The sequence below is a fragment of the Camelus bactrianus genome, chromosome 13 (genome assembly GCF_048773025.1).
Source record: "Camelus bactrianus isolate YW-2024 breed Bactrian camel chromosome 13, ASM4877302v1, whole genome shotgun sequence".
In the NCBI taxonomy this organism is placed as follows: Eukaryota; Metazoa; Chordata; class Mammalia; order Artiodactyla; family Camelidae; genus Camelus; species Camelus bactrianus.
In genome coordinates, this window is record NC_133551.1 from 54,286,758 (window position 1) to 54,311,874 (window position 25,117).

General features: G+C 39.0%; 1 protein-coding gene across 2 annotated transcripts in view; it reads right to left on the reverse strand.

The window, feature by feature from the left end:
* Nucleotides 1-11,476, reverse strand: part of LOC105072822 (argonaute RISC component 4) — a 33,635-nt gene extending 22,159 nt beyond the window's left edge. The window contains exons 1-3 of one of the 2 annotated variants that reach the window (XM_074376868.1): nucleotides 11,060-11,476; nucleotides 5,569-5,734; nucleotides 1,142-1,262 (exon numbers count right to left, since the gene is read on the reverse strand). In XM_074376868.1, coding sequence (XP_074232969.1) covers nucleotides 1,142-1,262; nucleotides 5,569-5,734; nucleotides 11,060-11,078 — 306 coding nt within the window. In that variant the 5' untranslated portion in view covers nucleotides 11,079-11,476. Of the gene's footprint in view, nucleotides 1-675; nucleotides 698-1,141; nucleotides 1,263-5,568; nucleotides 5,735-11,059 lie in introns of those variants that run through there. The other variant, XM_074376869.1, reaches the window with a different exon arrangement.
* Nucleotides 11,477-25,117: the final 13,641 nt, after the last annotated feature.

Here is a 25,117-nt window from a genome sequence, read left to right on the forward strand (position 1 = left end):
TAAGGGAAAGTACATATACATACCTGAAAGACTGTTCAATATAGTATATGCATAAGGATATTTATTTTAACACTTTCTGTAATTGCAAAACATTGGAAACAACCTGTGTTCCATCAGTAGGGGAATAATTTAATATTGAATATTATGTAACAGTTAAAAACAAAGTATATGCTACAACATGGATGAACTTTGAAAACATTATGCTAAGTGAAATAGCCAGGCACAAAATGACAAATATTATATGATTCCAGTTATATAAGATACCTAGAATAATTAAATTCATAGAGACAGAAAGTAGAATAGTGGTTACCAGGGACTGGGGGAGGAGGAAATGGGGAGTTATTTAATGGGTACAGAGTTTCAGTTTGGGATGATGCAAAGTTCTAGAGATGGATAGTGGTCACGGTTGCATAACAACGTGAATATGCTTAATACCACTGAATTGTACACTTTAAAATGGTTAAAATAGTAAATTTTATGTCATAAATACTTAACCATAATAAAAATGTAAGTTAAAAAATAAGGTAGATTAAAATGTATACAAATGGAAAAATCTCCCAGGCATATTATTAAATGAGAAAATAAATCATAGAACAATATGCAAACAAATAAGAATATATATAAACATATGCATAAATAGCTAATGTACATAAAAATATCTGAAAGGATACATACCAAACTACTGTAGTAGTTTCCTCTGAAAAGAAAAATGGGATTAGGGTGCGGGCAGGTGGGGAGGCAGGAAACCATAGCATTCCTAGATTGCCTGAATAAGTTTTATAATGAGTATATATTTATGCATTGTTTTTCTAATTTTAAAAATAGATGTCTTAAAAAGTTATTGTGGTATTATAAATATTTTCATAAGAGGGTGTTATATAATCTACCAGTAATACAAACTCCATTGTTCAGATTTAGGTAGCACTTTAACATCGTGAGAAATTTAGAATATATGGAAAGATGGCATAATCAATCATTAACTAAGGGACAAGAGAATACAAACAGAATAACAAATCTACCATCACCAAGAGAAACAACTTTTAAGAATTGAACTGTTACTAGGAAGGGAAACATTTTTGTCCTATGTAATTACTACTAAGTGACCTAAGTCTAATAAATGTTTCTTGCTGTTAACTCTTACCCTATCCCGTCCAATTGGCAGTGGATGTGCTGTGTACATGTTTCTTTTGCCATCATAGCCAGGCTGCCGGTCACCAAATATTTGCATCTTGAAGTGCCGCACCATTGTATCCACTACCTCCCTTAACGGTAATGGAGACAGTAGAGGTTAGTGCTAAGAAATGGCGAACAGTAAGGAAACTCTCACCATAACTTAATCATCTACATTCAGTTCACAACTCTTCGGAAAAAGTAAGAGTTAAAGTTACAACTGACTCAAGTAATTAAAAAAAAAGTTAACTAAAGAAAGGTAGGCAAGTGAACAAAAGCAACTACAAGATAAAAGAAAGAGAGGAATAAAAGGAAAATGAGAATAAAATTTATAGCATCCTCCCAATTCCTGCTTTCCAAAATCCTCTTCTATCATAAACATAGCCTTGTAAGAATAACCTATCTTAGGTATCCAAGTTTGGCATGCTCATAACTGAAGGATAAGTTTGTTATCAAATAAGCATTCTTATTCAAGTATACTGGCTTTGGAAAAGAAAGTGGGCAGAAATTCAGAAATCTGAGGATCAATAAATTTAATATGCATCGGAATGCATGCAAAGGAATAAGTCAACCCTTTTGACTAATGTTAGTAATTTATTATTCTGCATACTGTCTTGTTTTATTCTAAACTGCTTCCAAGTAGTATAGAGAAGAGAACGTGATAAAATATCCTCAGTTCATAAAGATTACCAATGTAGTTTCTTTCTTTTTAGAATGAAAGCCTTGCTCTCAATCAAGCACAAAGAGCTTTATTTAAGTGTTTTTGCATATATGCCAGATCACACTGTATGCAGGACCTGAAATAAACGCAGTTGTGGGGAAACAAGAGTCTACAGTTTAAGTTGGACAGGTCTGAGTCTGTGAGATTTTGGAATGCCAGAGTCAGTGAAAAGTCAGGTGCTATGTCTTAGCAACACTAGTGAGCCCCATGTGTGGGGATTGTATCTTAAAAGCCAAAATATATCACAACTAGCTAAAGGCATAAGTATTATTACAAATGAAATCTTTGGGTAAGCCACATGTTTTCAAAACACACCAGGCAACTAAAAATAAAAACTGATAGATAAATGTAGTCTTATACATTCCAATTATAAAAAGCTGACTTAAGAACAATACATTTTCAGTGGAAGGGTAATTTCTCATCCTACATTCTTAAAATATAACCATAAAGAGTTTTACAGTAAAAACATATTTTCACCTCTATTCTCATTTAACCTGCACAACAACCTTGTGAGACAAGTAGGGCAATGATTATTATCTTCATATTAAAGAGAAAAAATAAAAATTCAGAATGGGTAAGAGGCCTACCCCTGGTCACACAATGATTAAATGGCAGAGCTGTATGACCTTGGACAAGTTACTTAATCTCCCACATCTGTTTCTTCATTTGTAGAATTATGGTAATCATAATATCTTCCACCAAAGTTCTTACATTAAGCGAATAAATACACATTGAGTACATAGAACAGTGCTTGTTACATAAGCCTGCTCCTTGCGGGACATTTGGTCCTGTCCAAAACACCCACAAGATATTTGGTCCATAAAGTATTTAGTCCACGCCAAAAGGTCCTTAATATTCAGTCATTCCTAGTCCTGTCCAAAATGTCCATGGAGACATTTGGTCCACACCAAAGGGTCCTTGATATTCAGTTCTGTCCAAAGCCATTTGGCATGGGTCAAATATGCTCATGGATGTTTTGAATAGGACCAAATTTCAGGGACCTTTTGATGTGGAACAAATGTTTTATAGATGTTTTGGACAAGACAAAATGTCTGCTAACCAGCCTATTTCCTCTGGTATGCACAAGGATATCACTCCAGGAATCTTCCTCTCTCCTGAACCATCAATTTTTTTCCACTCTACTGAATGATTCCCTTTAGCATACAAATATGCTATAATTTCTCTCATCTTAAAAAAAACAAAACAAAACAAAACAAAACAAAAAAAAACTTCCTTGATCCCACATCCTCCTAATCTGGACATTCCAGTTCTCGGCTCTCCCTTGCATCAAAATCCCTTGAAGGAGTTGTCTCTAATTGTTCTTCTCCTTTCCCTCTTCAATCTTCTCAAGTGAGGTTTTTCCTCCATCAAAACTGCTCTTATCAAGGTCCCCAGTGAGCTTCACATTGTGAAATTCAACACTCCTCAAACATTAGATGATCAATTCTTTCACTTAAAACATCTTCTCTTGCCTTCTCACTCTGTCCTGGTTTTCTCCCATCCAAGTGGCCTCTCCATGCCAGTCTCCTCACTGATTTTTCCTCATCTCCCTAATTTTTAAATATTGGGTTACGTTGGGACTCAGTCTTGGAGTCTTATTTTCTCTAACCACATTCACTTTCTACAAGTTCTCAACCAAGCTTATGGCTTTATCACCAATATGCTGATGACCCTCAAATATTTGTCTCCAGCCTGGACCTCTTCCCTGAATCCAACCTCACATTTTTATGAGGTGCTTTGTCACACAATAAACCTGTTCCTCGCAGGACGTTTGGTTCTGTCCAAAACATCCAACTTCCTGCTTAACATCTCGAAGGGGATGTCTTATAGACATCTCAATCCTAACATGTCCAAAACACAGATCTCCTAATCTGTCACCCCTGTTGCTTTCTCCCTTAGTTGTCCCCACCCTGATAAACGGCAACTCCATTTTTCCATTTGCTCAGGACAAAACCTCTGGAATCAACCATGACTCATTACTTTCTCACACACCTCATGTTCAATCCGTGAACAAATCTTGTTGACACTACCTTTAAACTATTTATAGAATCTGACCACTTCTTTTCACTACCACTTGTACCACACAAGTTCAAGCCACCATTACTTTTCACCTGAATCACTACAAGTGCCTCTGAATTGATTTCCCCGCTTTTCACCCTTACCTGCTAGGGCTCATTTTTAACACAGCAGCCAGAATGATCCATTAAAAATCTAAGTTAGTCACATCAAATGTCAAAATCCATTTAATCAGAGTAAACACTAAAGTCCCATGACTACCTACAAGACTCTGCATGTGAGGGCCCTTTAGAATTTCTCTAACCTCAACCCGCATCACTCTCCCCCTCACTCATTCCAGCAATACAGGCCTTATCTGATGTTCCTTGAATATACCGTGCAAGCTGCTGCCTCTGTCCAGGATTCTCTTCATGCAGATATCCCTCACCTCCTGTAGGTTTCTCCCCAAATACCACTTTTCAGTGAGACCTTCCCTAACTACTCTTTTAAAACATTATCTGTATATACATATATATACACACATGTACATATATATGTATATATGCTTACACATCTTACATAATATGTGCAATATATATGCATATGCATAACATATACATACACACTATATATACAATTACAACACATATAACCAGTGGCTCACTCCCACCCTCATATTCTATCCCAGTTTTATTTTTCTTCACAGCACTTATCACCAACTATCAAATAATACGTTTTGTTTGCTTATTCATTTATTTTTGGTCTTTTCCCTCATTAAAGTTCCTCAAGGGCAGGAATGTTTGTCTGTTTTGTTCATGTTGTATTCCCGGAACACAGAACAATACCTGACACACAGTGAGCACCCGACAGAACACATGTTGAATGGATCAATGTTAGCCACTACCACCACTTCTATTACTATCACTCTCAGTTATACAACAGCCAAAAAGGGCTTGCATGAGATTGAACTATACCAGAAAGCCAAATTAATAATCTATAATGAGAAAAAAAATCAAGCAGCAAAAAATATTTCACTTAACAGCAAGAGTATCCTTGGAAAGATTGGAAAGACAAGAACTGTAATATTAAAGACTGCCTGAAATCCCAATGTGGAAACAGAACAAAGGACAGTGGGTGATCTCAGAACACTGTAAGACTATCTGCTACAGGGATATGTCTTCATACTTGGTAAGTTCCTGGCACACAGACCACAAGGCTTAAATAATCTCATCTAGACCCCTCTGGGATAATGCTAGAATTAAACAGAGCTTCTCTCTGAGCTTACTTTGTTCAATATGCCAAAACAATTCTTCTGTCTTTACATTTATATTTTTCTCATATCCAACACAATAATAAAATTGTAATTTCCAGATGTCTATTTTCCAATGACATCAGTGTCTTCATCTATGTTTATACATTTCTGCTGCCTTTAGACAATGAAAGAAAGGCCTTTCATCTTCATTCATTAAGTATGTACTGATTGAACAATGATGTCTCCAGCACTCTGCTAGAATCTGTGGAGGATACCCAAGTATAAGACAGCAAAACTGCTATCAGGAAACTTACCATCTTAAGAAAAACAAAGTCTACATATTATAAGAATTTAGGGAACAATATGATTCATAATAAATAAATTATACGTATTTAAATACACATAGAAGTCTACTCTTTCTAAGCCTTACCTGTTGACTCTACGAGGTCGTTTTTCTGGTTTAATGTCGACATCATAATGATACACATCTATTTTAGGAATCTGAACCTGAAAATGATTGGCTAACAGTCGAATTGGTTTTCCAACAGTTCCAAGGCCAGGACGACGAGGTGGCTGAAACAGGCTGGCTGGAGGCCCTGAAGAGATTGAAAGACATTTGATGTGCTCTTTGGTTGTGAAGGATAATATTCCCTTCAGATCATGATGACGATGGGCTGATAACAGCTACAATCACTGAGATCTTATTATTCACTGAACATAATCTGATATAAAGAGTTTGGAATGTCTTTTGACCTAAGGTTCTCTAGATTTCTAAATATTTTGCCATGTTGCTATTGTTTTGAATATGGAGGACATCAACATTAGATATAGTATGATGAGGTATACTGTATCTCAGAGGCAGTCTACTGTATAAAATCTTTTATCAGCATCAGTAGATCCATAGCTAGGCTTATAAAATTATGTGCATTTTAATAGTACCATCTTAGTACCATCTCTAAACTCTGGGGGCCATCACCTGTTAAGGCTGGAGATGATCCATTAATCCTCCACAAATTAATCTACTTTATTATAGTTTGCACAGACTGTAGGAGATTAAGCAGCAGCTATATTTATCAATTTAATTGCTAATTTAAGTAGTGAAACAACACCAATAATGCTAGACTTTCTTGTCTATAACCTGATATTTTAAAAATTTGGACAATCTGATATTTCTTGATCATAAAGTCCAGTTTATTTCTTCAACAGACATTTACTCATTTATTACATGTCTAACCTGTACTGTGGACTCAGGAAAAAGAGCCCCCTCTGCCTTCAAGGAACTTACAGTGGAGACCAGTGGTTCTCAACTTGGGGGAGTTTTTGTTTCCCAGTAAACATCTGGCAAGCTTCTGGAGACCTTTTTGTTTGTGACAACTTGCAGGGGGAGGTGATACTGACATGTAATGGGTAGGGGCCAGGGATACAGCTAAACATCCAACAATGCACAGGACAGCCACCCCCAACAAAGAGGCATTCAGCCCAAAGTATCAAACAGCACTGAGGATGAGAAACCTTGGTCTAGACAGAGCAGTCATTCCAAATCATTCCACTGATGGCTCACAAGATATTCTGTAAAAAGAAAGGATCCCATAAGCTAAAGAAACTGCCTATTCTCTCCCCTTCTTAAAATTCCAATATATATTATCATATTAAATTCTCTAATAAGTCATGTAATAAATAACCTGTTTAACTCATCATTTACCCAACTTATTTTTCTCCAGAACACAGACACACATGCACACACACACACACATACACTAACTCTCTCTGTTTGTAAAATCAACATCTATCAATTTTCAGTAGATAAGGATTTAGGGAAACACAGTTTGGTAAACATCTGTCTACAGAAAATCTTACTCCTTTTTGATGATAATGTCAAATGGACAGTGGCCTAAAAAATAAACATCTTTTCTGCTATGAATAGGTGTGGAGTAAAGTGAGCTGTGATTGCAAAGGAAAGTTACAACACATTCTCTTGTTGCAATGGTATTTCACCAAGAACAAAGATAATTCACTAAGGAGAGAAAACTTTGAAGCAAGAAGCTGTTCTGGTCCAACATCACAGGAAAATCAAAGCAAATACTTCAATGAAATTTGTGTTGACAGATCACCACATACTAATTCTTAAAGTACTGAAAATCTTTTCATGTATTAAATTCATTGTTCATTCTTCCCTTAAATTATACTCATCCTCCAAAACTCACGTCAAGTGTGACCTCCTCAGAAAGACTTTCCACAGTCTCCCAAACTGGACGATGAATCCTCTGTGTTTCCAAGACCCTCTGTATAAGGGAGCACTTGCACAAGTATGTAGAAACAACTTGTTAAACTACTATCTCCTCGACTAGACTGTAAACTCTTAGAAGAAATTGACTTCTAGTTCATTGTTGCCTTCTCAATACCTAATTCAAAGACGAGCACATTGTAGGAATTCAACAAATGTTGAACTGAACAGCACCAACAATCTGAGTAGCAGTTTCAGATAGAAACCAAACAGAAGCCTAGTCATTTCTAAAACAAAAGAATTGACAATTATTTTTCATTAAAGCAAAAGGACATAATTCATAATAAAAATATTATTATAGCTTGGGGTTGAGCTCCTCTTCTGGTGGACAAGATCTACTCTGGTGTGATAAGGTGTTTATAAACAAAGTAAAAGGTAAGTAATAAATAGTATCGGAGGTGGACAGGCATGCTGAACTAACCCAATTAAATCATATAGATAAGTCAGTCCTGCATATTCCAAGATACACTTAAGTAATCATTGAATCACAAATCCAACTTTATGGTATACATTTAGAAACAGAAATCTGGATCAAGTGACTTGCCCAAGGATACACAATTTTGATTTTAAATCATGACTAGCATCTAGGTCTCCTAATTCCCAGTCCAGTGCTTTTTTCCCCCCAATATTCTTCACAATCCTATGGCATCTATACCTCTCTGAAGTATTTTATGTCAAAGAGACAGAGGCAGAGAAAATGAAAGAAAAGAGATTAAGAAGCAGAGAAAAGTAAATAGTGTGTTTCTTTTCCCTGGCAAGAGAGAAAAGTTAGAAGGTGAGTGATCATTTCTTTTCATAAGTTTAGAAGATTTATTTAGAAAACTACATTCTAAAAACTATATTCTATATTCTTTTCCAAAAGCTGGTTTATTTGAATTATCAAAAGTATTTATGAAGAAACAAAGCACAGTGACTAAGGCTCTGGAAGCAAACCACCTGGGTTTCAATCCTGGTTTTACCACTCCGTAACTGCGTGACCTAGGGCCAGTTTCTTAGCCTCTCTGTGCCTCAGTGGCCTCATCTAAAGTGGAGAAGATGTGGTAAGAACAGCATCTATCTCCTAAGGCTACTGTGAGGATCCCATGAGATGGTGTATACAAAAGGCTTAGCACAGTGCCTCATAATAGTAAGCACATGATCACTGTTAGCTATTATGACTGCACTTGCATAAATGTTATAGCCAGTGCTCTAAGGTCTTTATATTGGGAGCATCTCCAAAATTTGGTGACCAAGTCAGAGAACTACATCTTTCAAAAAGGTAACAAATACAACCCAACATAAACCAGATGAAGTCAGCTAAAAAGAAGAGGAGGGCATTAGACTAGGAGCCAGAGGACCGAGACTCATCCTCATTTCATCACTCAGCCTTGAGACCTTGGTAAAGTCACTGAAGCTCTCTGAACCTCTTTTCTCATCTGTAAGATGGGGATAATACCTGCCTTGCCTATCTCACAGAGGATCAAATGAGCTAACAGCTGTGAAGGCACTTTCCAAATGGTAAAGCAGTATAAAAATAAAAGTTATCATTAATGCAAGCAAAATAAATGGTAATCTAATTAAATCTATTTCTAAGTTATTGTTGTCAGAAATTGAAATTGGACGAGGGAGAGCAGAGCAAGACTAAGCATGCTTCAGTGATTGTTCCAGAGAGGGAGGGCACTGGCACTGCATCCATGAGCTTTAACAAAGAAGCAGAAAAGCTTCTCTGGGTTCTTAAACAGCCTGGATGAAATATCCCACAAGATTACCAACTCCCTTTGCTCTGATTCCATGCTCAGCAAGCAGCTTCTTGTTATTAATTGGGTTTCCAAGGTACTGTGACACCAAAAAAGGAGTTTGCTAGACAGCAGACAAGAAAATATTACAGTCAACAGAAAATATCTATGTGACATTTTGGTTTACTCACTAGTGTCTTATAAATGAGAATTAATTTTCCACAATCCTAGGTGAACTGATAAGCCCTCAAACCTGCAAAAGCTAAAATCAAACCAAAAATAAAAAGAGTCTCTGGGATGTTCCTAACACCACCAGGTTGATCTTTTCCATGAAATTTAGTTAGTATACACACTTACATAGTCCCTTTCATTATCAGTTCATAAAAGCAACAGTTGATTCAATTATGAGTTATTAAAAGGGGAGAGAGGGAAGAAATATTTGTTGAGTATCTATAACACATTATTCTCTACAACAAGTCTTCTCACATAGATTATCTCATTTCATTCTCACAAAAAACTTGTAGCACATAATTATTATTACCCCCATTTTATAAATGAGGAAATGGAAGTCTAAAGGAACAAGTAATTTGCCCACGGTTCTACAACTATTAAATTACTAGACTGTATTTGAACAGAAGTCTGTTACATTCCTAAAAACCTGATCATGCCTTTAGCCTGGGGACATAGCTGCAGTAACCCAGTGTAATACTCACACTGAGGTTTATCAAATAATATTAATGTGGCAAAACCAATTTATTTTTTAAAGGCATATGAAATTTGATTTATGAAGGCCTTTAAGAAATACTTCAAGGGGCAAATTAAGGTGTGGTTTAATCATTCAGCTATGTAAACAAGTGTTAAGTAAATCTGCAAAGTTTTTCCAAACTCAAATGGTAGCCTGAATTTTCTATGCGTTAAAAAAATGAAATGCTCTACAACTAAGTCCACTGTAGATAAGGTTTAATAAGTTAATTCTATCACAGCCCCTAAACCCTACCCTGCTTAGCCAAGACATTAGAAACTTGTTGGAGTTCCAGGTAGAAGCACCTGCCTCCAATCTTCAGGGCATCTATTACAACCTGGAATGGTTCCTTCGATTTGGGCAGTCAGGGAGATAACCAGAGGCCACTCATAACGATGGGGACTTACAGTTTCTAAAGCACTTTCTCCTTCATTTGATCCTCACAACTACCCATAACCCAATTAGAAGACACTCGGGGCATTAAAGCCTGTGCTGGAGCGCGCTGGCTGGTAACTCGCCTGTCACTAAGGCGAGTTACCAGACTACTCTGGGTCTGTCGCACAGACTGACAAAAAACAGAGGCATAGGACCATATTCTCCAAGACTTCAGGGCCTTTGAGAAAGGGTGGGCGCTTTGCCCCTTGGCCTTCGGGGGGTAATGAGAAGTGTTTAGGGGAAGTTCTCCTTCTTCCTCATCTGAGGGCTCTGGCCTGTCAGTGCAAAGAAAAATAGGGGTGTGGCCCCGAGCCAAGAATGCCCCTGGTAGTAGGGGAGGAGGGTGTCCTTCCCGGACTGGTCCGGGCCAGGCCTCCGCCAGCACCTAGCACAGATCGTCCCCACTGAGGCCCACACTGGAGGCCAGACCACCTCCCTGAGGTTGGATCAGGTCTCCCCCCTACCTGGGAACGCGGGTCACCTTCCTGGACCTCCTTCCCTTAGACCTCGAGAATTTGCGAGTCTCTCCAGACTGGGGTGCGGTCCCCGCCCCCCAGAGGCCCGGGTCAGCTCCCTCTGCCTTGTGCTATGTGGGGCACGGGTCCCCTTCCCCAGGCCTGACGGCCCGAAACCAGGGACGCATGAGCCGACAGGGGCCACCAGGCGCGACCGGCCCACTGAACCACCCCCCGCCCTGCCCAGTCCCGGGGCCCGGTCCGGGGCCCAGCCTGAGCGCGCTCCTCACCGGGTCCCAGCGCCTCCATGGCGGCGGCGGGGGCCGCCTCGCCCCGGTCCCCGGCGCCTCCTGCTCCGGGCCCCGCCGCCGCCGCCGCCGCCGCGTAACGCTTGATCTCCGGAATATTGGCGCTGGAGGGGCGCCGCGGAGACGCGGGCGCTGGGCAGGGGGCGGCGGCGGCGCCCGGCCCGGGGACGGGGACCCGGCTCCCGCAGCTCTTCCGGCCTCAGCGACAACAAAAACAATCCCCGCCGCCGCCGCTGCCAGCTGGAGCGGGAGCGGGAGACAGCGCGCGCGCCCGCCAGGCGGGGAGGGGGCGCGGGGCGCAGGGCGCACGCGGCCCGGGGTCCCGGCTCACGGAGAGGGCGGGAGCGGACCTAGGCTCCGGGTCCACCCAGCCCGGTGGAGGGCGGGGGCGGGGGCGGGCGCGCGCCCGGAGGGGCCAGCGCCCCGAGGACGTGTCGGGTGCGCGCGCGCCCGCCTACACTGCCCTGTAGCCCTAGGCGGCTTTCCCAAGCAAAGTGCTGTGGGGGGCTAAATGTGGTTCTCCCAGAGCCTCCCGACACACAGTGCCCAGCAAAAGATCGGATTCCAAATCCCGCTGATCCACAGACACAGCTCTCCACTTCCGTGAGTGGAAAGGGTCCTGAGATTCACATCATGCATCTCTCTTCCTTCCTTCCACCTCAAACTACTTCTTTCTCTTCTGTCTCCTCTGTCTCCACTGTCCTGGGACAGAGAACACCAGGGACACCACAGACGCAGCGCTGTCCCTCCATTTCTTCATCCAAGACTGCACACCCTTCCAGCCAGAAAGCAGCACGGGAATGGACCATGAGGAATAATGCATTCTCTCGCTGACCATGACAAGCATTTCTGCTCAGTAAGTCACCAGTCGCTTCATAAAAGAAAAGTCTTACTTTTTCGGATGACTTCACCTTAGCAGCCAAGAGCCAAGGGAGAAATAACTCCCTCCAAGGTGGCCTGGTCAGCCCAGTAGGCCCAGCATCATTGGTGCTTTCTGTTGGAACTTTGGACAACATAGAGCAAGAAACAGTTTCTACTCTTCAGAATGTGGGAGCTCTCTGTCCACCAGTTTAAAAGGTATAACTTGTATGTGTTGTACTCTTTTGCTAGAGCTGCCATTACAAAGTACCATAGACTGAGTGGCTTAAACAGCAGAAATTAATTTTTTCACAGTTCTGGAGGTTAGACATGCAAGATAAGGATTGGTTTCTTCTGAGATCTCTCTCTTCTGCTTGTAAATGGCTATCTTCTCCCTGTCTCATCACATGGAATACTCTGTACAAGTCTGTGACCGAATTTCCTCTTCTTAAAAGGACACCAACCGTACTGGATTAGGGCCCGCCTTACAGACTTCATTTTAACTTAATTACCTCTCTAAAGACCCACTTTCCAAATACAGTTGAATTCTGAGATAGTAGGGGTTTGTATTTCAACATATGAATTTTGAGGGGGACACAATTCAGCCCATAACATGTATAGTGAAATTCATTTAAACACCTATCATGTGCAGCCATAGAACCAAGTAATTTTTGTATGATAAAAATTATTTTAAAAACATCTTTGGGGCACACAGTGGCCAGGCACTCTGTTATCGGATTCACATGTCATTTAATCTTCATACTCCTCTGTAAGGTAGATATTATTAAGGAAGGTATTTGTGCAGATGAAGAAACTGAAGCTCAGGGAAGCTAAGAAAGTCAGGCTCTGCATTACATGATACGGCAGAGGAGCATGGAAAAATTGGAGTTCTAAATCCTGCATTCTAGCCCTAGCTGATTTCGTCCCTGATTGACTATGGAATTGGGACTTTTAATCAAGTAATTGGATTCTGGTCTGCTGGTACCATACTCCAAGCTCTTTCCATAGCACCATGCCACTTCTCTGTTAAACCAGATATTAACTGGAAACAATGATAAGGGACAGAAAGTTTGAAGGGGAGGAAGTATTCACTAAATGAACAGACAGGTTGACAGTTAAGAGGATAAGAAAAACCAACTAAACATCAAGGTTTGAGTTAAACCTAGTAGCCACCTTCCTTCCCCACCCCAGGCTAAATTCTTCCCACAATTTACACAGTGCTGGTGGCTTCCAGCCTGATTTGAGGCTGACTTTCCCCTTCACACTTCCTAACAAATTTTCCCCGTATTCTATTTGGTATGCTGAGCAGAGACCATAGCTTGTTTCCTGTACTGAAAATAGCCTCAGAAACCTGAGTATGAAATGAAACCCCATAGTTTCCGTCAGGACAGCAATGTCTTAGTCCCTCAGTCTCTCATCCCTGTCACCCTTGACCGATCTGATTATCTACATCCTCCTTCCAAAACTCACTCCCACTCAGGCACCCACTGCCCGCTTTCCAAAGACCCTTCTGACTGAGCCCTCCCAAACCAAAGTTCTGTAGCCAATAAACCCCCCTAAACCTCAGCCTGCTCGGCAAGCCCTCTCTCCACTTCCTGCTGTGGTGGAGAAGCTGTGCCCCAGAATACCACTTCCCCTCAGCTCTCTCTGATGGTGACTGCTTGTTCTCCCAAACCCCACACAGCTACGGGACAGGGTGGGGGATGGGCAGAGAATTGGCAATCGATTTGTCCCCATTGCACCAAACCTTGAATTCTCATTCTCAAATTAAAACCACTTGCCATCTGGCCACACTACCACAGGTCCTCCCTTGGTGGTATAATTAACTCAGCTCCTGGTCTTATGTCTCTGTTCAGGCCTGGCTCCCATTATGTTATAAATCCTTGAGGGCGGGGCTTATGCCTTATTCAGGTATTCAGGTTTGTGTTCTGTTGCCTAATATGTTACTTAGCACCAAATACGTACTCAGGGAAATTTATGGAATGAATGAATGAGCAAGTAATGTGTAAACCGTGGGAGCTAGAAACTGTCCAGTGGAGGAGCCTATGTGAAAAACTCTGGGTGAACTCCCAGCTTCTCCAGAGCACAGACTTTCCAATCAGGTAGTCCTGGGTTCCGGTCCCAGTTCCACAACATACTAGCTCGAAGCTCCTGGGACAAATCCCTTCACCTACTGCTCAAGGATGTTGTGAGGAGGAAGCTAAACCATATAGGTGTCTGTTCCTGTGTGTCTAGCACAGAGTAAGTGCCCAACAGTAACTCATTCTCCTCCCTTCTCTCCTTTCCCCCAGCTAAAAACTACTCCCCTGCTGCTGTCTTGCTGCCCCTTGAGAGACAGTGAACTCATGATCCCAGTTCAGTTCAAGAGAGGGGAGCAGAGCCATCAGCAGTGCCCGTTTACACGTCTTGTGTCTGAGCCGCCTGAGGACAGGGACTTGGCGCACCTATCTGAGAGTGAGAGCCAGAACATGCTCAGTCAAGGTTTATGAATGGAACTGGACTTCCTGAATGTGTCAGTCCTCCCCTGAGACCAGATTGTGCCAGAGGGAGCCTTGCTAGTGGACATTGTGCCAGATGGCAGGGCTCCAGCCACCCATGCTGCTTGTGACACTCCAACCCTTGTCTGGGCTGCTGGTCTCTGTTGGAGTGTTGACTCTCCAGCCTCTCCTCATACTATCTTTCCACAAGTCTGGAGCTTTAGAAGTTGAGGAGGAGGGGGAGGTTATAGCTCAGTGGTAGAGTGCATGCTTAGCATGCACAAGGTCCTGGGTTCAATCCCCAGTGCCTCCCTTAAATAAATAAATAAACCTAATCCCCTCCCAAAACCAAAAAAAAAAAAAAAAGAAAAAAAAAAAGAAAAGAAAGAAAACATTTTTCAAAAAGTTTAGGAGGAGTTTCTTTGCAGTCAATCAATTAGGCTAGGAGCTTTTTTTAGCCTCTCTAGCCGGGGACCCCCTTATTCATACAAAAATCTTAAGTGGGAGCTGAAATGGAGCCACTCTGGCTGAGGATGGGGACCTGCATTGCACATTCCTGAACTAGACTAGCATGCCAAGAGCCTGGCATCCCAACGGAATTTCTGCCTACCTGCCCCAACTCCATCAGCACCCTTGCTCTTTTGCATTTAAAAAAATTGAGATATAATTCACATACCATAAAATTCACCTTTCTAAAGTGTAAAATTTACTGGTTTTTAGTGTATTCACAAGGTTGTGCAATCATCACCACCATCTAATTCCAGAACATTTTCATCACCCCCAAAAGAAACTCTGTACCAATTAGCAGTCACTCCCCATTCCTTCTCCACCCCCAGCCCCTGGTAACCATTAATTTACTTTCTGTCTTTATGTATTTGCCTATTCTGGATATTTCATATTAATGGAATCATACAGCCTGTAGTCTTTTGAACCTAGTTTCTTTCATTTAGCATAATGTTTTCAAGGTTCATCCATGTGTCAATACTTCATTGCTTTTTATGGCTGAATAATACTCCATTGTATGTATACACCATATTTTGTTTATCCATTCATCAGTTGATGGATATTTGTTTGTTTCCACTTTTTGACTATAATAATGCTGCTATGAACATTTGTGTACAGGTTTTTGTGTAGATATGTTTTCAATTGTTTTGGTATATATATAAGAGTCGAATTGCTGGGTTATATGGTAACTCTGTGTTTAACGTTTTGAGGATCTATTTTTCACAGCAGCTACACTATTTTACATTCTTATCAGCAATGTATGAGGGTTCTAATTTCTCCACATTTTCATCGATGCTTATTTTCAGATTAAAAAAATTATAACTATCCTCATGTGTATGAAGTGGTGTCTCATTGTGGATTTGGTTTGCATTTCCCTAAGGACTAACGATGTTAAGCATCCATTTATGTGCTTATTTATCATTTGTATGTCTTTGGAGAAATGTCTTTTCAAATCCTCTGGCCTTTTAAAAATTAGGCCATTTATCTTTTTTGTTTTTGAGTTGTGGGGGTCCTTTATACATTGTAGATATTAAGTCCCTTGTCAGATATAAAACTTGTAAAACTTTTCTCCCATATTGTGGGGTGTCATTTCACTTTCTTTATGATGTCCCTTGAAATACAGAAGTTTTTAATTTAGAAGAAGTCCAATTTTCATTTGATGGCTTGTGTTTTTTTGTCATCAGATCTAAGAAATCTAATCCAAGGTCATGAATTATTTCTAAGTTGTTAAGAGTTTTATAGTTTTAGCTCTTACATTCAAGTCTTTGATCTATTTTGAGTTAACTTATGTATATGATGAGAGGTAGAAATTCACTTTCATAACTTTGTATGTGGATACACAGTTGTCCAAGCACTATTTATTGAAAACTATTATTTCCCCCAACAAATGGTCTAGCACACTTGTCAAAATTAATTGATTGACTGTAAATGTAAGGGATTATTTCTGGGCTCTCAAGTCTAGTCCCTCAATTTTATGTCTATTGTTTTGCAACTATCACACTGTTCTGATTACTGTAACTTTGTAGTAAGTTTTGAAATCAGGCAGTATAAGTCCTCCACCTTTGTCCTTCTTTTCTAAGATTGTTTTGAAGATTCTGGGTCTCTTCTCATTTCCATGTGAATTTTATGATCAGCTTGTCCATTTCTGCAAAAAAAAAAAAAGTTGGAATTTTTATAGGGATTGCTATATCAATTTGAGGAGAATTGCCATCTTAACAATATTGAATATTCCAATCTGTGAACACAGGATATCTTCCCATTTATTTAGGTCTTCTTTAATTTCTTTCAACAATGTTTTGTAGTTTTCAGAGTACATATCTTACATTTCTTTGGTTAAATTTACTCCTATGCATTTTATTTTTAGAGGGGCTATTATAAAGGAATTGTTTTCTTAATTTTATTTTTGGATTTTTCATTGCTAATATATAGAAATTCAACTGATATTTTATATTAATCTTGTGTCCACAACTTTATTGAATTTGTTTATTACCTCTAATAGTTTTGCATGTGTGAATTTTTTTTTTACCATTTTATATATAAAATCATGCTATCTAAAAATAGAGATTGGTTTTACTTCTTCTTTTCCAATATGCATGCTTTCCCTTTTACAGTCTTGCTTGATTGCCCTGGCTAGAACCTCCAGTACAATATCAAACAGAAGTGACCCTCTTGTGTATTTTGCAAGCAGCTTTCTACATATTCATGGTTTAGCAGCCATTTGATTTTTTCCGTCTCTGTCAATGAGATGGCATAGCTAGCAATGAGATGCATGAGGCTTTGACAAACAAACAGATAAACATGTTTGCTTTTACTTTCACTCTTTATTTCTACTACACTTTTTAATGAGGACTATTGATTTTTCTTTCTTTTCTTCAAGGTGAAATAAAGAGAATGAATTAGGGAATGAGATAAACCTGGACTTGAATTCCAATTTTATATTGTAATTCTCAAAATTCAGTTCTATAGACCATGTGACATTGTCACCTCACTTCTCTGCATCTTAGCTTTCTTCATCAGTAAAATGGATGCTTCATAGGGTTATTGAGAGACTCAAAGAAGATAATGAGTGGAAAGTACCTCACACAATGCTTAGCACTTAGAACAGGCTCAAGAAATGCCCATTCCCTTTGATTTTCTCCCTAGCCCTGTATAAGCCTCCTTTATCTGTAGGTTAGGGAAAACAACTAATTTTTAAAAGATTTTTCCAATACCCAAGTCCAAAGAAGGAAATGTTCTCAGGAGGTAGTGAACTCCAGGCTCCGGGGGCTGTTCAAGCATATTTGAGATGATGAAAAGGTAAGAGTCTATCAAGTTATGTGAAAATATTTATTGACTTATGTGTTTTTCAATTTTCTAAGTAACTATTTATTGAGTACTTGCCATGTGCCAGACCCTATGCCTAGGTCATGGGAATACAAGGGCAAGCCAGAGAAGCAGGGTTCCTGTCCTGATGAAATTCACAATCTTGAAGTGAGACTAACAATAAAAAGAAGACAAATTGAGACAAAAGAATAGATAATTACAAACTGTGATGAGAGTTGTGGAATATATAAACCAAATGACATTAAGTACCTAAGGGAGGCAATTTTAGAAAAAATGGGAAGGGATAGCCTCTCTGATACAGTGACATTTGAGCTGAGAACTTGTGGTGGTTTTAACACATGGCCACAAATTCTTTGACATTTCACCCATTAAGAGATGGATCTACGTCCCCTCTCTTTGAATATGAGTGGGCTTGTGAGCACTTCACCAACAAAGAACTGCAAAATTGATGCTGTGGGACTTCCATGGCTAAGTTATAAAAGGTCATGCAGTTTTTGTCTTGCTTGCTGGAGCCTTTCTCTGGGAGCCTAGAATTGCCTTATAAGAACTCTGACTACCGTGAGGCCACCATGTTGGGGAGGCCATGTGTAGGTGCTCCAGTTGACTGTCCCAGCTAAGACCAGCTTTCCAGCTATTCCTGCTAAAGTGCCAGACACATGAGTAAAAAGCCTCCAGATGATTCCAACCACCAGCCATTTGAGTCACCCCCATCTACTTGAGTCTTGCTAGCTGAGATTCTAGACATTGCAGAGCAGAGACAAACTATTTCCACTATTATCTTTCTGAATTCCTGACGCACAGAATCCATGAACATAATAGAATGGTTGTTTGTCTTTGTTTAATTGATATATATTTGACATATAAACATTATATTAGTTCCAGGTGTATGACATAATGATGTGATATTTGTATATATTGCAAAATGATTACCACAGTAAGTCTAGTTAACATCTAGTTACCATACATAGTTACAATTTTTTCTTTTGATGAGAACTTTTAAGATTTGCTCTCTTAGCAACTTTAAAATATGCAATTCAATATTATTAACTACAGTCACCATGCTGTACATTACATCCCCAAGCCTTATTTATTTTATTTTTTTTTTAATGGCGGTACTGGGGATTGATGCATGCTAAGCATGAGCTCTACCACTGAGTTATACCCACCCCCAGGACTTATTTATTTTATAATTGGAAGTTTGTACCTTTTGACCCCTTTACCCATTTTGTCTACCCCTCAGTTCCCATCTCTAGCAAACACCAATCTGTTCTCTGAATATATGAATTTGGTTTTTGTTTGTTTTTAGATTGCACATATAAGCGAGACCATATGGTGTTTGTCTTTCTCTGTCTGCCTTATTTCACTTAGCATAATACCCACAAAGTTCCATCCATGTTGTCACAAATGTCAAGGTTTCCTTCTTTTTAATGAGCTGACTAATATGCCATTGTATATATATTTATATTTATATATCTATATCTATATATCTCACATTTTCTTTATCCATTTGTCCACCAATGGACATTTAGGTTGCTTTCATGTCTTGATAATTACAAATAATGCTGCAATGAATATGGGGGTGGAGAGTGAATATATCTTTTAAAATATTTTTTTCCTTGGATGAATACCCAGAAGTGGAACTGCTGGGTCATATGGTATTTCTATTTTTAATTTTTTGAGGAACCTCTATATTGTTTTCCACAGTGGCTATACTAATCTACTTGCCTCCAACAGTGCACAGGGAATCTCTTTTCTACACATCTTTGCCAGAACTTGTTATAAAATGGTCATTTCTTTATGCCACTAATTTTAGGGGTGATTTGATACCCAGAAATAGATAACCATAACATCAACAGATAAGTTTCTTTTTCTTTCCCAATTTTGAATCTCCTTCCTGCAAGTATAAATGAGTGAAGACATGACCTGAAGGTTGTAAAGAGAAGGAGGAAACAGAAAGCCATAAAGAGGAAGCAGAACAGGAGGAGGTGGAAAAGGTGGAGGAGGAGGTGGAAAAGGTGGAGGAAGAGGTTGAAGAGGAGTATGAGTAAGAAGAAGAAAAGCATAAGGAGGACAAGGAATAAGAGAAAGAGAAGTAAGACCCCATGATACCGAAGCAATATGTGTGTGTCAGAGAAAACAATTATATTCTCTTCTTGACATTGTAGCTAGTGGGAAATCTTAAAGGTAAGGACCCTGCCTCATTTATTACTGCATCCTTAATGTTTAGCACATAGCATAGGACCTTTATGCTTTCAGGCTGGGACAGGTAACTAGAGCATCTACACATGGCCTCTTCAGCACAGTGGCCTCAGCATAATCAGACTTCATACGTATCTGCTCAGAGCTCCCAGAAAGTGTTCCAGTGAGTGAGGTGGAAGCTGCATGTTCTTTTATGACCTAGCTTCACGAGTCATATGGTATACTCCCACCATTTCTCTTGGTCAAAGTGGTCACAAACCCACCCATATTCAAGGGGAGAGGATGTAGACACTACCTCTTGATGAGAGAGATGTCAAAGAATTGCTATAGTTTAAAACCACCACAGTTGCTATGGTTAAGAAGCTTGGAGGAGGGAGGGAGGGTATAGCTCAAGTGGTAGAGTACATGCTTAGCATACATGAGGTCCTGGGTTCAATGCCCAGAACCTCCTCTGAAAATAAATAAATAAGTAACCTAAAAAAAAAAAAAAAAAAAAAAAAAAAAGGAAAAAGAAGCTTGGAGGGAGAGGAAGGAGCCTGAAAACTGGAAAACTAGGAGATTTGGAGACTTTTCAGTGTCTAGCTTCTCTTATAGCCAGCCTGTCTGGTTGAGGAAGATATTCTAATTAAGTGAGAGGGAAAGACCAAAAGATCTGTTTTAGATCTGTTTAGTTTGAAATGCCTATTAGATATCTGAGAGGGGATGTCAAAGAGGCAATAGTGTATATAAGTCTGGAGTTCAGAGGCCTTGTCTGGTCTGAAGATATAAACTTGGAAGCCAAGTTAAAGAGTATTATTCACCAGACATTTGTTAAAGATGGCAGGACGGATTTTATTTAAGACTAATGCATCAGGAGAGAGAGAGCCTGAGCTCAACTGAGAATACAGCAAAGACAGCTGGGGATTTATAGTCAATGAGCAGAGCAAAGGAGTCAATTAATGGAAAATTACTAAGAGGAGACATCAAGGTAGTTAATAGCAAGCCAAGAACTTAGACAGCAAGGCTTGGGGATGAGAAACTTGATCAGATATGAAGAGTGGGATCATTCTTGATAAACTGACTTAGCTATAAGTGGCTAGGCAGGCTGAGGACAAGGCTGAAGGATGAAGCCTAGAAAAAAGAGGGCTCAGACGAACCTGTCCAAAGTTTAATCAAGGAGAGAGTCTTTGTCAGCCACCAGGTGTTCAAAACCACTGGAGCTGGATGAAATTACCAAAGGAGTGAGAAGACAAGAGGGCAGAGAATGGAGTTCTGAATCACTCCAACATTTGGAGGTTGGCTTGACAAGGAGAAGCCAGCAAAAGAGACTGAGAAGGATCAGCCAGTGAGGTGGAAGAAAACCAGGAGAGTGGTATGTTACCCAAGTCAAAGAAAGAAAGGGTTTCAAGAAGGAAGGGGCTAACCATTTTGAAAGCTTCTGAGAGGTCAGATAACAAGAGGACAGACAAGTGAATTTGGTAAACTAGAAGTCAGTGATAGCTTTGACAAGATTTCAGTGGAGTAAAGGGGTTAAAAGGCTGGTTGGACCATGCTGAGATGATGGAAGGTTAAATAGCACAAAAAGCAAATATAGACAACTTTCCCATAAGTTTTGCTATGAGTAGGAATAAATGGAATAGTAGCTGAAGAGAGACATAGTGTCAAGGGAGGGATTTGCTTGTTTGCACGTGTGTTTTAAGGTGAGATTCTAAGTCATGTGTGTTTGCTGGATGGAAATTATCCAGTAGAGAAAGAGGAATTGATGACGCAGCAGAGAGAACGAATTTGATCCCAGAAGAGGCAGAAGGATATGGGATGTAGGGCAGACTGAGGAGAAAAAGCAGAGAATATGAATCCTGGGACAAGTCAGAAAAGTTGATAGATTAGATGGGAGGAAAATGAACCTGAATGCTTCTGTTTTCTCAGTGAGTTGTAAGTTGAGGTCATATGAGAATGAGGTGGGGGGTGGGGGGAGTATGTTGGAGGCTTGAAGGGAGAGGAGAAGTCGTATTGGACAGTGGGAAAACAAAACTGAGGGCATAAAGCAGGATTGCTGGGCAGTAAAGAGTGCTCATTTGTAGTCAGAAATTTTAGTTGAGACAGCCCAGTTGTGTGATGTTCTCCAGCTGCTCAGGTGCAGACATAGACTACTGAGTTAATCAGGTTTAGGAGGATCTGGAGTTTTGTCAGTGAGCATAATGAAGAGAAAGTGACAAGATAATTAAGAATATTAACAATATGGTTATTGCAACGATTTACCATAGAATCTAGACGAGGAAAGAAAAAAATGAGAACTTGAGGAGGATAAGACAGTGAAAAGTGATGATGTTGATGGATTAGAGGACTGCATTAACACTAGACCTATTCATATTATACCATACAGTAGCAGAATAAAGGAGGAAAATCATACAATTATCCCAATAGACACTGAAAAAAGCATTCAGTAAAATTCCACACTCTTTCCTGTTAATGCGCACACACACACACACACACACACACAAACGCAACTATTAGTAAGCTGAGAATAAAGGTAAATTTTCTAAATGAGTTAATATATATGAAGCACTTTCAACAGTAACTAGCACAATTAAACGTACAATAACTTTTGCTCTTATTATTATTACTATCTTTCTGTAATGTGATTTAAAAAAAAATGTATCCACCGGAAACCAGGGGCAAACATTTTACTTGTAGTGGAGCTTCCCCATAAGGGGATGCCCACAACACCCCATGAAGGCAATCATCCAGAGTGAAACAAATATGTAAATGTTATATACAGATGTGTTCTATTAAATACTTTATATTAAATACAGATGTATCCTGTTAAGTTGAACCTGTTACTGTAATATGCACAAGCTGTGCTACCCATGCACAGAAAAGAGTAACTGAGAAAGCATCTGAGCAACAACTTAGTCTCAACAAAACGCACCTCATATAAACTGGTAACATCTTGTTCCCTGATCAAGATATTTCTATAGGACCAAGGGAGTTCAGCTGTAGAATCTCTTCTGTGATGTATTGCTGTCTGCTGAATCAAGCAACTATTAAGTAAACAATTTGTTTAGATAATACATTCATGCTTCTATTAATTGAAAGTCTATGCCCCAAATTTCCTCTTACAAGAAAAATGGGAAACGGCAAACCCCATTAAAATAAAGAACAAGAAAATCATGCCAATGATCATCTCTACTAGTCCATATCATTTTGAAGTACTTAACTATTACTGAGAGACTAGAGAAAGAGATGAGGTATAAATATCAGAAAAAAGATACAAGCATTTATTGAAGATAAAAAATACTGCCTAGAAAATCTAAGTGGGCCAACTGAAAAAATTATTAGAATGAATAAGAGAATTAATAAAATGGTTACATTTTAAATTACTGTATAGAAATCAATAACTTTCCTATAGACTGTGATAACTTATTGAAATATGTCTTGGAAAAGGATTAATTCACAATTGCTGGAAAATCTATAAAGAAATAAGAAATAAACTTAACCAGAAATGTGAAAGTTCCATATGAATAAAATTATGAAGCTTTACTCTAAGATATAAAAGAAGATCCAAATAAATAAACACATATGGGAGATTGCTTATATTAAAGATGTCATCCCTACTGAAATTAATCTGTTTTTTAAACTGAAATTTGGCAGGTTGAAAAAAAATGTGAGAATAGCCAGAGTGACCAAGTAGGAAGAGGGACTTCCCTATCAGACATCAAAATGTGCTATGAAGCTATAATTATTAAAATAAGATATAATTGGCCAAGGAGTAGACAAACATTAAAAAAAAAACTGAATAGAGGGTCCAAGACCAGATATATCCTCTTTCTCTCTCCCTCTCTACTCACCTCTCTCATCTATCTGTCTCTATTAGAAATTAGTACATGAAGAAGATGTCTTCTCAAATTAGAGGGGAAATTAATGTCTATAACAAATGTCAGGACAACTGGCTATCCATTTGGGGAAAATAATATGTTCCAATCATTCATCACACCATACACAAAAATAAATTCCAATTTGATTAAAATAGATAAACTCTAAGAACAACGTAACAGTGGAAAGTATATAATATTTCCAAATTGTGGTGGGGGAGTAGGAAAGGCATTCTTGACAAGACATAAAATTTGAAAACCACAAAGAAAAAGACTGATAGATTTAATTACATGAAAAATTAAAACTTCTCACAAAACCACTGTAAAATTAACTGTGAAGAGCCCTTACAAATCCGTAAGTAGAAAAACTGGTTGTTTACAGAAAAAAATACAAATGCTAACAAGCATGAAAAGGTATGCAATCATCAGCAATCAGAAAAGCAAAGTACAAAAATTAACTTTTTAAAACTCATAGTTTGAAGAATATTTTTAAATTGATTAAATCCAGTGGTAATAATGAGGGAAATTAATACTCTCAAACAGCATCAGTGGGATTGTAAATTGGGACAACTTTATTGGAAGATAGCCTGTCAGTGTCTATGAAAAATTTAATTGTGCCCTCCCTCAAACCTTTAATTCCATTCTTGGTCTCTGTTCTTGAGAAACTACTTGAACTTCTGTACATATGTAACGTATAACAGGCATGTTTGTTCACTACAGCATTGACTGCAATAGGAAAAATGAAAATGACCTTAACATTCATCAAAGGGAAAGGTTTAAAAGGTAGGTTACATTCATATGGAATAATAAGTAAAATGTATGTATTAAATGTATGAGATACTTCTACATGTATTGACATGGAAGGACCCCTAAAATACATTGTTTTTTTAAAAACATTTTTATTGACATATAGTCAGTTTATAATGTTGTGTCAATTTCTGGTGTACAGCATAATACTTCAGTCATATAGGAACATACATATATTCATTTTCATATTCTTTTTACCCATAAATTTCTACAAGATATTGAATATGGTTCCCTGTGCTATATAGTATAAACTTGCTGTTTATCTATTTTATATATAGTAGTTAGCATCTGCAAATCTCAAACTCCCAATTTATCCCTTCCTACTCTCTTCCCCTCTGGTAACCATAAATTTGTTTTCTATGTCTGTGAGTCTATTTCTGTTTTGTAAATAAGTTTGTTTGTCCTTTTTTTTCTTAAGATTCCACATATGAGTGACATCATATGGTGTTTTTCTTTCTCTTTCTGCCTTACTCCACTTAGAATGACATTCTCCAGGGCTATCCATGTTGCTGCAAATGGCA